The following is a 12,544-nucleotide window of genomic DNA, read 5'->3' as shown; positions in this document are numbered from 1 at the left end:
GATCAATAAATCAAAGGACCTAGCCCAACATCTTTCTTGACTCATAAAGAAAAAGTAAGCATATAGAATACAGTGGTCGTACACATAATCACAGTTTACACAACTCTTGTACTTGTATGTTATAGACGGAAGTAACAACGTCCTCAAGCTGTATGGAAGCACTAATGATGTCCTCAGTGTCTATAGTGAAATTTCCGAGATTCTACAAGCTAAGAAAGATGAACAGGCTGAGCAAGAGAAGGGTGAACTACAGCAGAAAAATGTACAGTGGTAAGTGTAACCATTTACTCCCTACTCCCTATATATGTTAAATACACCTGTCTTTGACTGGAAACAGTGAGCATGAAGCTGTAGTCTGGTTGTAAATAGGTTTAAACCATAAATTGTGACAAATATGACAGATTTGATTTTGGAATTAGTGAAGGATTGGTTTACACAAATTATTTAAGCTAACTGATGGGTAATTGAAAAGTATGCGTGATGATAACTTTTAACTTAAAGCCGCACTTTTCAATCCCAGGTTCTCGCATTAGTGGAGTTCTCCTCCCAGTCAAACACATGGCCAGTACGATGTTTGATTTCTATTACATTAATTACACAAACTGATTTCCATCTTTTGTCACCTTTTGCTAATCCTGCAAATAGAGCTTATATAACCGTTTGATTGACGGTCGGTTCCTATTGCCAACGGTCATTTATTCCCCAGCACCACACTCGAATTTCCTTAAAAAACGTCTTCCAGTCCCGTTAGAATTTGAATATAACCACAGGGTTCGATTTGCAACAGCTTCGTGCTGACCGCTTGGCAGTCTGTCAGTGTTTTTGCGGTCCGAAAAAACTAAAAAGTGGCATTTTCTGGAGCGTGTGCCCTCATGTTGCCTGTTTGGTGTCCACTTACACAATGAACGCCGCCATAGGTTGGCGCCCTTTTAAAGGGAGGCTCCCCCTTTAAACTTGTTAAGATGTTACCCCAGTCCTCTAACTCCTCAAACTCAATTTGATTGTAAAAGTTCCCAGTCATTTTGGACAACTTGGTCTGTCAGAATCACCTGATGAAGGGGTGTGAAACTAATCAGAGGGACAAAACCAATCATATCACTGAGCTACTACAGTGCTCTCTTGTTCAGTATTTGACTTAGACTGAAAGATTCCGTCCCGTGTGGGCACTCTGGCGCACTGCAACCTACGACCGTTGGTCGTAGGTCGCAGTGTGCAGGAGCGCCAACACGCAACGGAATCTTTCAGTCTATATTTGACTATGTGAATGATGTTCATAAATTTGGTGGTTACAATTCAACAAAGGAGTAAAATCTTTTTGTTTGTGCTTTCCACAATGCTCTGAGATCCCTGCGTTCTCTAAATCTTCAGTGGAGAATATTGATTCCTGATTTTAGCATGACATTTGAGCGAACGTGTTTGTCTAATAACTTGTGTGTCAGCAAGCAATGACCTACATGAGATTACGCTATATAAAAATGACGATGTAATGCATTGTTAGAACGGATGTGCATGGGTCAGCATATCTACATTTGCTTTGTTCATTCTAGACTCTCACCATGTGATAGCCTAGACCCCATTCTCCGCTTGTGGCCATCGTCCACACTCTGGACGAAGGCTAAAAGCGGAGAACAGGGTCTAGGCTAACCATGTGAAGGCATCATACAAGAAAATTTGACATCGTTTATGAAAGTGTTATGTGACAGAGTGGTTTTGAGTGCAGCGTACTGATGATGTGATTTGCAGGTCACGAGTAGAAATCCTGCATACTAGGTCACAAATGCAATGTGTACTTTACCATTTTAGTTAATGTGTAGTGTTCAACTTAGATGGAGATTTCTTGAAACCAAGGTGCTGTGTGAGTAATACTTCGTTCATACAGGCAAAAATTGAAACGTTTCAGCGACTTTATTTGTGATTTGTAAACACAGGGGATTAATAGTTTGGGTCCGCTCGTGTCCATACTCACAAAATTAAGCCATTGTTTTGATATTTAAGACGTCTTAATGCGCCCTCTCGAGTTCAAAAGGTGTGTATGGCCAAGCATACTGCATAACAAGATGGCTGAAACGAACGACGTCGTACTGGCTGTAAAGAATGTGAAAGAGGCTCCCCACCGAACTATCCAAAATGTTTTTGTGTCAAGTTTGTGTTTATTCGTTTCTAAATTGTGTTCCTACATTCTTATCCGATTGTTTGTGTTAATAAAAATGTTTGTTTCGCCTCGCCATAAGCTTTCCTCACACAAACAAAACATTACCGTCCACACTAATCCAAACTTCCCTACAAATATCCGAGGCGAAACAAACATTTTTATTAACACAAACAATCGGATAAGAATGTAGGAACACATTTTAAAACGAATCAAACACAAACTTAATGACTCAATCGAATATTTTTGTTCCCAATTAATAAATCATATAGATAATCTCAATTCTCGGTTTATGGCAATTTTTGTCGACTGATAAAAGTCTTTTCATCTTCAACATTCCATTCTAATTTCACCTACGGTATATAATATCCTAACCTCCTGTGACTTTCCTTCTAAACGTTGATTTGCCTTGTGCACCAAAGAGATGCTGTATTTTATGCCAAACGATGAAAAAATATGTGAAGAAATAACCATGTATCAGTCAGTACGGCAGGCGAAACCCGGACGGCCATACCGATTGGAGACAGAGCAGAGTAGATCGAAACGCAAACGGGGTGTTATTATAGGAAAGGCGGTGACTTATTTTACAGCTGAATAAAATGCTGTCTCTGGTTGTGTAAGTCTGTTGATCGAAATATATATTTTGTTCCCAGTTGATTAATCATGGGGGATGGCAGTCTCGATCTCCCCTTTATGGTTCGATATTTACTGACTCGTTCCCTCTCATTTTTGTCAATCAATGAAAGCATTTTCGTCTTCCATATTCAATATTACTTTGACCGATGTTACATCCTGACCTATACTGTCATTAGTTTTGACCAACGTACAAAGATATTGCCCATGCGTCCGGCTGATGAGATGTTTGCAAAACGGTGAAGAAATGGGGGCCCGGGAGATATCGATGTCAGTCTTTCCGGACTGTTTACATGTAGCTAATAGGGGATATCAAAGGAGATGAATCAGTTAGTTGAATAAAACATAACTTTTCGGACTTATTTTATGTCAATTTTGTCAATGTCGGACTTTTGATTCAAGAGAAACCAGAATCACCTACAGAGATGTCTGTATTAAACACGACGAACAATTGGGATAGTTTGTTATGCTACTGTCGGTCTCAGTCGTGGTGTCTCTCCCATAAAATTTCGAAGCTATAGGTCTACACTTGTCGTTTCGATTCACAGGTAGCGGTACACCGATGACCAGATATTGTACTGTTCTTAAAACTAGTCTAAGCAATTTTACGACACTGCACTATTTGCCATCGTGTCTCCCCGTGAACGTCCTTGAATCTATGGACGTGACCATTGTTTTACTGCGCCCATTAGAGTGTAAACCCCTGTTCGTTACCAGCAGAATACTTTTTAAAGTTCTGTACATCAGTGTACACTGTGTGTATAAGCCCTAAACCTAGTTTAATTCAATTATGGAAAGGTATTAAAGAATAAAGGGTCGTTACAGTTGCTAAAATTGCGAGAAAACGGCACTTTTTACTCAAATAGTCCTATTCACAAGCTCTATTGTTTTAAATCACATCCATGGTGTGCTGTTTATTTTCATTCTTTCATGCAATTTCATTCGCTTGAAGCAATTATACTTTCATTTGACTGCTCTGTGGGACTCTTCTGAATATGTGTTTTGGATAAAAAGAACTCTACAGTGAAAGACATAAACTTCGACGTTGATAGGTATACAATATCGGTTCTCGACGGTGATAGGTATACAATATCGGTTCGATGTGTGAAGATATACAGATTACAAGTTATTTTAGAAGTTCTCAAAACCAGTAAAAATAATTCTGCGCGCCACTTATTGATAATTTCTTCTTGTGAACGTCCTTGAATCCGTGACCGCGACCATTGTTTTCGAAGTGTTCGACGGTGGATGATCGGTAGATTAATGAAGATATATGTTACTGAACTATCGTGTGATTGTTTAATAGCATGGTTAGGTAATAGACGGTGTAGTCTGTAGAGGCGATACGGCGAAATTCCACGGCCCAAGGGAGCGTACATCGCATGGTTTCTTACAACGAACCATAGACAGAGCCGTCGGTTTCCATAGCTACTACGTGAAATCCGGCCTCACCGATGTCCCGGGCCGATGTCCCTGTCCTGATTCGGAGAACAACTTTCAAGCTGCGTGTTGAGGTTCAGATGTCCGATTTTTTCATATTCAAAAGGCTTATTGATTTACAGAGAACGCCCGTCTTGTTTTTAGCTTTAACTTAGCGCAAGATGGCAATTGAAAATTCAAAGCCAAATAGCCAGTGGGAAAAAATAGACGACTCGCTCTCACCAGCGGTCGAGGGTCGCAATGAAAAAAAAATCGAAGTCTCTGAAATCGGTTTCATTGCTCCGCCATGTTTATTGTTGGTTGTACGGTCAGTTTAAAGTCACAGACTTTCTTCAAGGTAAAGTTCATATAATTGCCATACCGCGAAGTTCCCTGTGCATTTCAATATGTCTATTTGGAAGCAAAAGCGCCACGGACATTCGATCGATGGTGATGAACTTTCTCCAGGGCGTGACATGTCACCAGTTACGAACTTTACCGGTTTTCGATACGAAATATGCAATATATTATCAGCGTTGTTCACGTTGTGTTTTGAGTTTGATATGGAATATAACAGGAAAACACTAACAATTAGAGTGACGATAGAGACCATGCCGATACGGAAAAATTGACATCAACTACTTGCAATGAGCAGTGACCTGAAACTTCAGACTGATATATAAATGTCGACAATATAAAACATTGAAATGCCGGAGAGAGAGAGGGAGAGAGAGGTTTACGCGGTCGCGAACTGATTATACTCTTTCGGATATGACTTCGTTGTAGACGATACACAGACATCGAAAATGTACACCTACTTTCCAGAAATTCGACTAATCTTATAATAAAGAGTGGAACAAATCCAAAAGTGTTGGTGGAAGTAAATCTTCAGATGTTGGTTTTCTAAAGTTAGATAATACTTACAGAAATATGGTCGTCATAGTCTTCTTTTAAAAACTATTATCTTCAACACCACGTTTCTTATGATCGGTGATGTCATTTTTATTATTTTTACAAACTTTCAATGCATCAAACGCTATAAGACTATCTCATCTGCCTGTCAAGGAGTTACAATATATTTCCAAGGGCTGGCACACGATGTCAACTTACGTGTCGTCCGTCGAGCGGCCGGTGGCAGTCTCCAGATTGTTCCGTTTGTAATCGCGGCCACTTTGATTTTGATGTGACACCAACGTGCGTTGAGGGTTTTTGTTACGAAATTTGTCGACCTCACAAAATTTCACAGTCCATGCTTTGAAGCAGTCTCAACATGGCAAAAATGTCTCGCTTAAATTTCATCCTCGTCGTTCCAAATTAAATTCGACCACGAAATTATTTCGGCAGTTTTAATTTCCTATTAATTCGACGTTTTTCAAATCGTAATGAATTTTTTCTGGTCGAATTGATAGGGTTTTTGGTATCAAGCTTATCTCTTCGTCGGACCAGTATACCGCGAGATGTAGTACTGTGTTCGGCAGCCATGGTGAAAGTGAATATTGTATATTGGTTGTTGTTTGTTTTATGTTACAAATACCTGTCGCGTGAGGGCGTTTGAAACGCTTCTGAAGCGGCTCAGTCTGTCCACACAGCGATTTGCGGATAGAGTTAATCCCTACAACGGCTCTGGTCGGGCCGACTAAACCGTCTCAAATCTGAAACGCTTCAGAACCATTTCGGAGTGTCCACACATAACTTTCTGTGTCAGTATTGGCCCAGAACCGTTTCAGAGACGTTTCAATGGCCTGTGTATGAACGGCATATATGTGATGAAAAGGATAACCTTTCCCTTTAACACTTTAACCTTTTTAACACTGTGATCTTTTCCAGGTATTGGTTTGACAAAAGCTGTAACCATATGGTTGCATTTGATGCCATAACCAACATGTTGATAGAAGATGCCTATGAGAAAAAGAAACCTGAAATTTCATATGAACTTGATGACAATGGGAAACGTCAAATATGTAAAATCAACTTTAAAACGATGGAAGAAAGTGTCCTTGGTTCAAAAGCAATCCATCAAGTACATAGAGAAGATTTACGTTCAAGTCAAGGTGTGAATTAAATTGTAGTTGAATGATAGTGTATGACAATTGCACTCTCTTACTCCCCTGCTTTCCTAATACTTTTATCAATTTTTCCAGATTGGGAGACTTGTGCAAAGGTGATCCAGTCATACTTTTCTTTGTTCATATGATCAGAAAGAAAGAAAACAATTTTCAACAACTGTGTATCTTAAATGGTCACAAAACTGGCTTCTGTATGTTTTCCTTGGTGTGTTTTCTGCATGGTAGCACATCCCTCATCCGTTTTTCTGTCCCCATGGCTAATGGGATAGTAAACGGGAGTCAGTGTTATTACTGTATCTGTATGTATGTTTGTATATCCATCGCTTTATCCACAGGCAGACAAAACAAGCAAGATTTGTAGAGCTCTTAACTCAAAACTAAAATTGAAATGCGATCAGGGAATGATTTGCAGAATGTGACTTCCTAGAAAAGAGTGAAGTCTTGTACATGTGGCTTGCACAATCAAGAAAAGTTTGCACAATTATTTTTTCAATAAATGAAAAAAATTACTTGTAATAATATTGTAATTGTTGTAAATTTTGGTACATAGGAATGCCTGAATGAATATTCATATCTTGTTAACTGACTACAAAATTTTGGTATTTTCACTGATTTTTCTCATTTTTAGTCACAATGGACAAATTCCGGGGGGGGGGGGGGGGGGGGGGGGGGGCTGTAGATTTGGTCGTGCATTTGTGGATCTGTTCATGCAAATTTCTTTGAAATGCCTGGAGCGATTTCTTTCAAACTTGGTACAAGGATTACTCCCAATGTCATACATATGCACACCAATTTCTTTTGTAATACAATCCAATATGACCATCATTTCTGTCAATGGTTTCCAAATTCATTAACCAAGTGATGACCATGTCATTGACAGTAACTTGTTCATCAAAAATGCAGATTCCTTCCTAAAACCACTATCGTCCTTGCCTATGTATAGGGACCAACCTGAAACAAATGTGAAGGAGACAGAAACAGAAGGACACACATTTGTCGACTTCTGTTCTCACAGTTTTACAATAAAAACATGTCTTGCTTCTGCACCATCTGGGTGTCAGTTAGACTAGGTGCATTACAAATCTCCTTTACTATTCATTACAATTTAATGGTCCTTAATTTTGAGACTCACATGAAATTCATTCATGCATGTATGAATATACAAGTGTGCATATGTTTAGATATACCTGGAAATTCATACGGACAAATCCGACATTCTTACGTGTGTGAGATAATGCTAACATCTTCTTTTTGGGAAATCGTGTCTCTAATATCCATGAAACAGAAGATGTTTCTGGGTTGCATACTACTCGTATGAATTTTGCCCATTGTTTATGTTTGTCAACAGTAAATGTAACACCATCACATTGGGATCTCCAGCCAATGAATAACAATGTACCAGTCACATGCCATCGAGTGAATTTACCACCTGGACACACAGAGTATCAAAAAGTGCAATCAGCGTTTAGTCAGGGAGGTGGACACATCATATCCATTGAACGCATCCAGAATCCACACCTGTGGCAGCAGTACTGTGCTCAGAGAGACAAGATGAATGCACAGAATAAAAGTCTTGGGTGAGAACACCTTTATCAGTTCTTCAACAATAGCATTTTTTTTCTCTATCGTGTAGTACTTTGCAAAATTTCAGAGGAACAATGAAAGTTTTCAAGACTTGTAATAGTAAATGCGGTCTCAATGAAGTGAAATGGCCAAATTTTTATGCAGTAATAAACATGTGCCTGCCACTGTGATTTAAATTCATGTCTCTTCCTTATCCTTTGTGACTTCAGAGCCAATGAGAGGTACTTGTTCCATGGCACAGGGGAGGCATCAGTGGATACCATTAACAAGAAGGGATTCAACAGAAGTTTCAGTGGGAGAGCTCATGGTAAAGATGTTCTAATACTTAAAGATGTATTGAGTCATTTACAATATCAAAAAAGCATTATTAGCTCAGATTTGGTGTACCAATGTGAGGTTATCGTATAAGCTGAATCAGTTCATTTGCATCTGATTTGCATGTCTGTATGTCTGTATATTTGTGGGTATGTGCGGATGTATGTCTGTCATACACAAAGGCTCCCATACCGCCAAAGCTACCATCTCAGTATTTGGTGTACAGGTAGATGCAGGGGTTGAGATGTGAATATGTTCAAATGAACACATAGGTGTCAAAAATGTGCAAATGAGGTAAGAAAAAGTGAAATCCTGCAAATGTGCAGGAGGCATGGCAGTGAGAAACAGGCAAACTCCACCGATCTTGACTCATTTCCTGTCATTGTTTATGAACTGTTACATATTAACAGACCAGCTGCAACCATAGACAGTAGATGGGGGAAGACCGTTTATACTAAACTAAGAGGGGCTTGTTACTGCTATGCATGTTGCTAAAGTTGACCTCCAGTACCTAAAGTTAGACCTTAATTACTTTTGTCATTCTTGTTTTTCTGGTTTAAATATTTCTTGTTGTTTTTCTGGTTGTACTGTGCAGAAATCATTGCCATAACATCAACGTAGAATTTTCCTCCACTGAACAGATAGAAACAACATTTATTGTTGACCATTGGTAACCCATACTGGTATATACCAATTCTGATCAAATTTGAGCGACACCGTATAATTGCGGTATTTTATTAAAAAAGTGTGTTGCATCCATTTGTAACAGTTCTGTTCTATTATTCATGTTTTCATACATTTCCAAATGAATGTGCTTCACCTGTTTCTGGAAATCAAAGTAATATCCAAATTTATAAGTTGTTTTGAATAATGGAAACAGTCAACCTATCATGAACAATTCTGCAGTTTTGTGATGTTTTTGTTTCAATGACAATGACTTTTTACATTTTATTTTTAATCATTTATGGTGTTCTTTTCAAAACAGGAACTGCCTATGGCAATGGAACATACTTTGCTGCAAATTCAGGCACATCAATGGGCTATGCTAAAAGAGGAAGCAGTGGTTACCGTTACATGTACTATGTCAAAGTACTGGTTGGAGAGTATACAACAGGTCGAGGTGGCATGAATGTACCTCCTGCCAAAAGTTCCAGTAACCCCTATGACGTCTATGACACCACAGTTGACAATCCAAGCAATCCAAACATCTTTGTGGTTTTTCATGACAATCAGGCTTATCCTGAATATCTCATTCAGTTCCAATAGTGATGGTTCATGCTTTAGATTGTTCGATCGTGCCTCAAAAATAAAAGACTTAAACTTTTGCTCAAACTTTCTTCAAAAAAACATTCTCAACCATTTTCTTTCAAAATCAAGAATAAAATTATTGGTCACCATGCAAATTTTGGTACTAGAGTACTAGAGTAACAAATTCCCCACCATTTACTGATATTTGAAATTCAAAATGGCCGCCATCTGTGTTATCTGTATGGGGGGAAATTAAATTCCTGATTTTCACAATATTAAGCTGGTGAAAACTATATTTTCTCCATAAGCTTTGAAATGAGCACCCATAAGTGGTAAGCTGAAAGAATAATGTAAAAGTTTTTAGTCTGAATATCTGTCCCTGAGTATTATTCTACCTCTGAATACAGTAGCACTATAAGTTTTGAATAACAAAGATGTATAATTTATATAATAAAGTTGATACTGTCAGAGATGTACACCAAAATGCAAAAAACCTGATTCAACTCCCTTTGTAATTTGCTTTTGACTCATCATACAGGATAGACTGTTACTAAGTATATTTTCAACTCAGAAAAAGAGGTGAATTAATTTGGTGGAGAGGAGCAGAGTGTATGTTATGAAGTTTTGTTTCTTACTTTATGTGGAACAGTATTATGTCCTACATCACTCTTGATGTAATAGATTGATTTCCTGTGTAATGTGCGAAATGTTTATATTAAGCAATGTTGAATGCAACCAACAGTTTTGGGATTATGATGGTGATGTTGCATTTTCAGAGAGCAGGATTTTTAATAGTCATACCCATATTGCAACCCAGACAGTTATTGCCTTGTCAGAATATAGTTACACAAAGATCAACTTGACTAAGATTCTTCAATCTGCATTTACTTTGCTCAATAATTAAACTGAGAAAATTCTCTAAGAGAAATGTACACACAAATGATGAAAAATTGAGAAATAATCTTTGGATGTGAACTGAGAAATCCTGGTGAATTTTTAAATATGAAATGTATTTTAAGACGTGATTTTTTATGAGAAATATCATGATTGGGAAAAGTGAACTGTAGTGTTGAAATAATGCTGTTCATGTAATATTTGTTTATACCTGCATGGCAAATTGCCTCTAAAATATCAGTTAAGTCTTCTGTCTCTATATGGGTATGTCATTCATTCATCTGTAAGATGCGTGTTCACATGATTTTTTATCTCACCATACAAGACAAGAAGCAACTTACATTGTGTAAATCATAAGTAATGGAAATGAAGATGAATTTCACCAGTCTATTTAGCATGTGTTTGTAAGCTTATCAAGGATTATTAAAGAATGCAATCTGAGATTGTCCTGTACACAAAGATCTCACTAATTTGATAATAATCTTTCATCTTTCATCAGACGTCAATCATTGACATTGAAATAGTGCACTGAAAACAAAGATCTATATGTTTACATTTCCTTCAGTTTTAGGATATTGATTTCTCAGAAAGCTGTTTGCTTACATCTCTTCTGAATCTAAAAAAAAAGATGAAAAAAAAGGCAGAGAGAGATAAATACTCAATCAGTTTGAGCTTGCATGTTTATTTACATATCCAAGTATATTCATCCTTTCAAATTTTAATTTGTCGTATGTTAGAACATTCGTTTCAAACTCCAATTTTCTGAAACACCAAAAATAAAACTGCAACAAGGTAAAAAAGAAAAGTTTTAGAAAGTGATATTGTTCTCCATCAATTGTTTTACACATTTACATATAGTAGTATGATTGCTTTCCAAATGTTACTACATTTTGTTTTGGGGTATTTTTTCCAGAAAGCAGTTTTCTGAAATTGGGAATATTATGTAACAAGTGATGTATTCCATGAGTTGTTTTGTTACTGCTTCATACGTATGAGTGATGATTAGTGGACACAAATTGAAGGTGTTTTCAAGGGTATTAGAGCTGGCTTGAATCTGGAGGTGTACTATACCTGTGGTAACATTCATGGTTTGTCTTTATGTTCACCAATCTTCACTCTTGCCAGCTGCTTTACATTCTGCCCTAAAGATTAAAACTTTTTTCACACTCTTGATGTATATGGCCATATATACAGAATATTTACATTTGTTGTCCTGATTGCACATGAAACCAGGCACTTAGTGCAAATCTACAATACAAATCTACAATAAATGTCGTTTATTGACTATAAATCTTTTTATGTAATGGCAGTTGAAGTCATGAGGGGCTTCTTGAATGTTCAAAGAACCGTCTCACCATGCAATAAAAAATTGATTGAAAATATATCCTTAGTGGACTGTCAGTATTTATTGGACATACAAGTGTCATGGTCATGAGCAATCTGATTAAAATCAGATGTAGAGTACAGCAACGTCTACTTACACGTATGCAGTATTCTCTTGCTCAGTGTCGCCTGTAGTGAGAGGCAAGAGAATACCGCGTACGCGTTAGTAGACGTCGCCGTACTCTACATCTGATTTTAATCAGATTGGGTCATAAGCAAACATGATTTTTGATGTGTTACACTGCAAGTGTTGAGAAACCTGTGCTTTGAATGGTCACATTTTACCTCTGAGAAATAATTGAAAAAGAGAGAGGGGGGGGGGGGGGAGGGGAGGGGGGATTAAATTTCTTAGTTTCCCAAAGCTTGGGGGTCAGAAATCTAGTTTTCATTCATATATACTGTCAGTGCACATTGCTATAGGGGATCAATTTTGCAATGTAAAAGTTTGCAGAAACGTAGTAAACTGTATGAAGAAAGATGTCTTTCACTTTTAGGAAATATGATTACATGGAATGTTAGCATTGTAAATCAATTATTGTCACACTAAATAAGTCAAGCTTTGGAAGCTAGACTGGAAGATTCCATCATGTATAGGGGTAGGGGTTCTACACCAACACCAATCCCGACACTTAGGACCAAAGATTGTGTCAGTCCAGGGAAATTTGGCATTTGGGCAACGTAATAATGACAAAGGTTTACGATCTTTTGCTGTAAACTTTTTAGATTTTAGAAAGTCAAAATCTAAACCTATACTTTTAGTGTGGTTGTGGGAGCAGTGGAAGTAATAAAAGATGTGCGATTTATGTTTGTTTTGCACATGCTTTGTTGACAAATCAACCTTTAAAAACCTTAG

At 37.6% G+C, this 12,544-nt stretch overlaps 1 protein-coding gene across 2 annotated transcripts in view; it reads left to right on the top strand.

The window, feature by feature from the left end:
- LOC139121790 (protein mono-ADP-ribosyltransferase PARP14-like) overlaps positions 1-11,690 on the top strand; it is a 44,358-nt gene extending 32,668 nt beyond the window's left edge. For both annotated transcript variants that reach the window (XM_070686949.1, XM_070686950.1), the window contains exons 22-26: positions 126-270; positions 6,029-6,252; positions 7,616-7,844; positions 8,061-8,158; positions 9,152-11,690. In XM_070686949.1, coding sequence (XP_070543050.1) covers positions 126-270; positions 6,029-6,252; positions 7,616-7,844; positions 8,061-8,158; positions 9,152-9,432 — 977 coding nt within the window. In that variant the 3' untranslated portion in view covers positions 9,433-11,690. The remainder of the gene's footprint in view (positions 1-125; positions 271-6,028; positions 6,253-7,615; positions 7,845-8,060; positions 8,159-9,151) is intronic.
- The last annotated feature ends 854 nt before the right edge of the window (positions 11,691-12,544 follow it).

This window comes from Ptychodera flava, chromosome 21 (genome assembly GCF_041260155.1).
Source record: "Ptychodera flava strain L36383 chromosome 21, AS_Pfla_20210202, whole genome shotgun sequence".
Taxonomy (NCBI): domain Eukaryota; kingdom Metazoa; phylum Hemichordata; class Enteropneusta; family Ptychoderidae; genus Ptychodera; species Ptychodera flava.
This window is presented reverse-complemented; position numbering and strand designations above follow the sequence as displayed.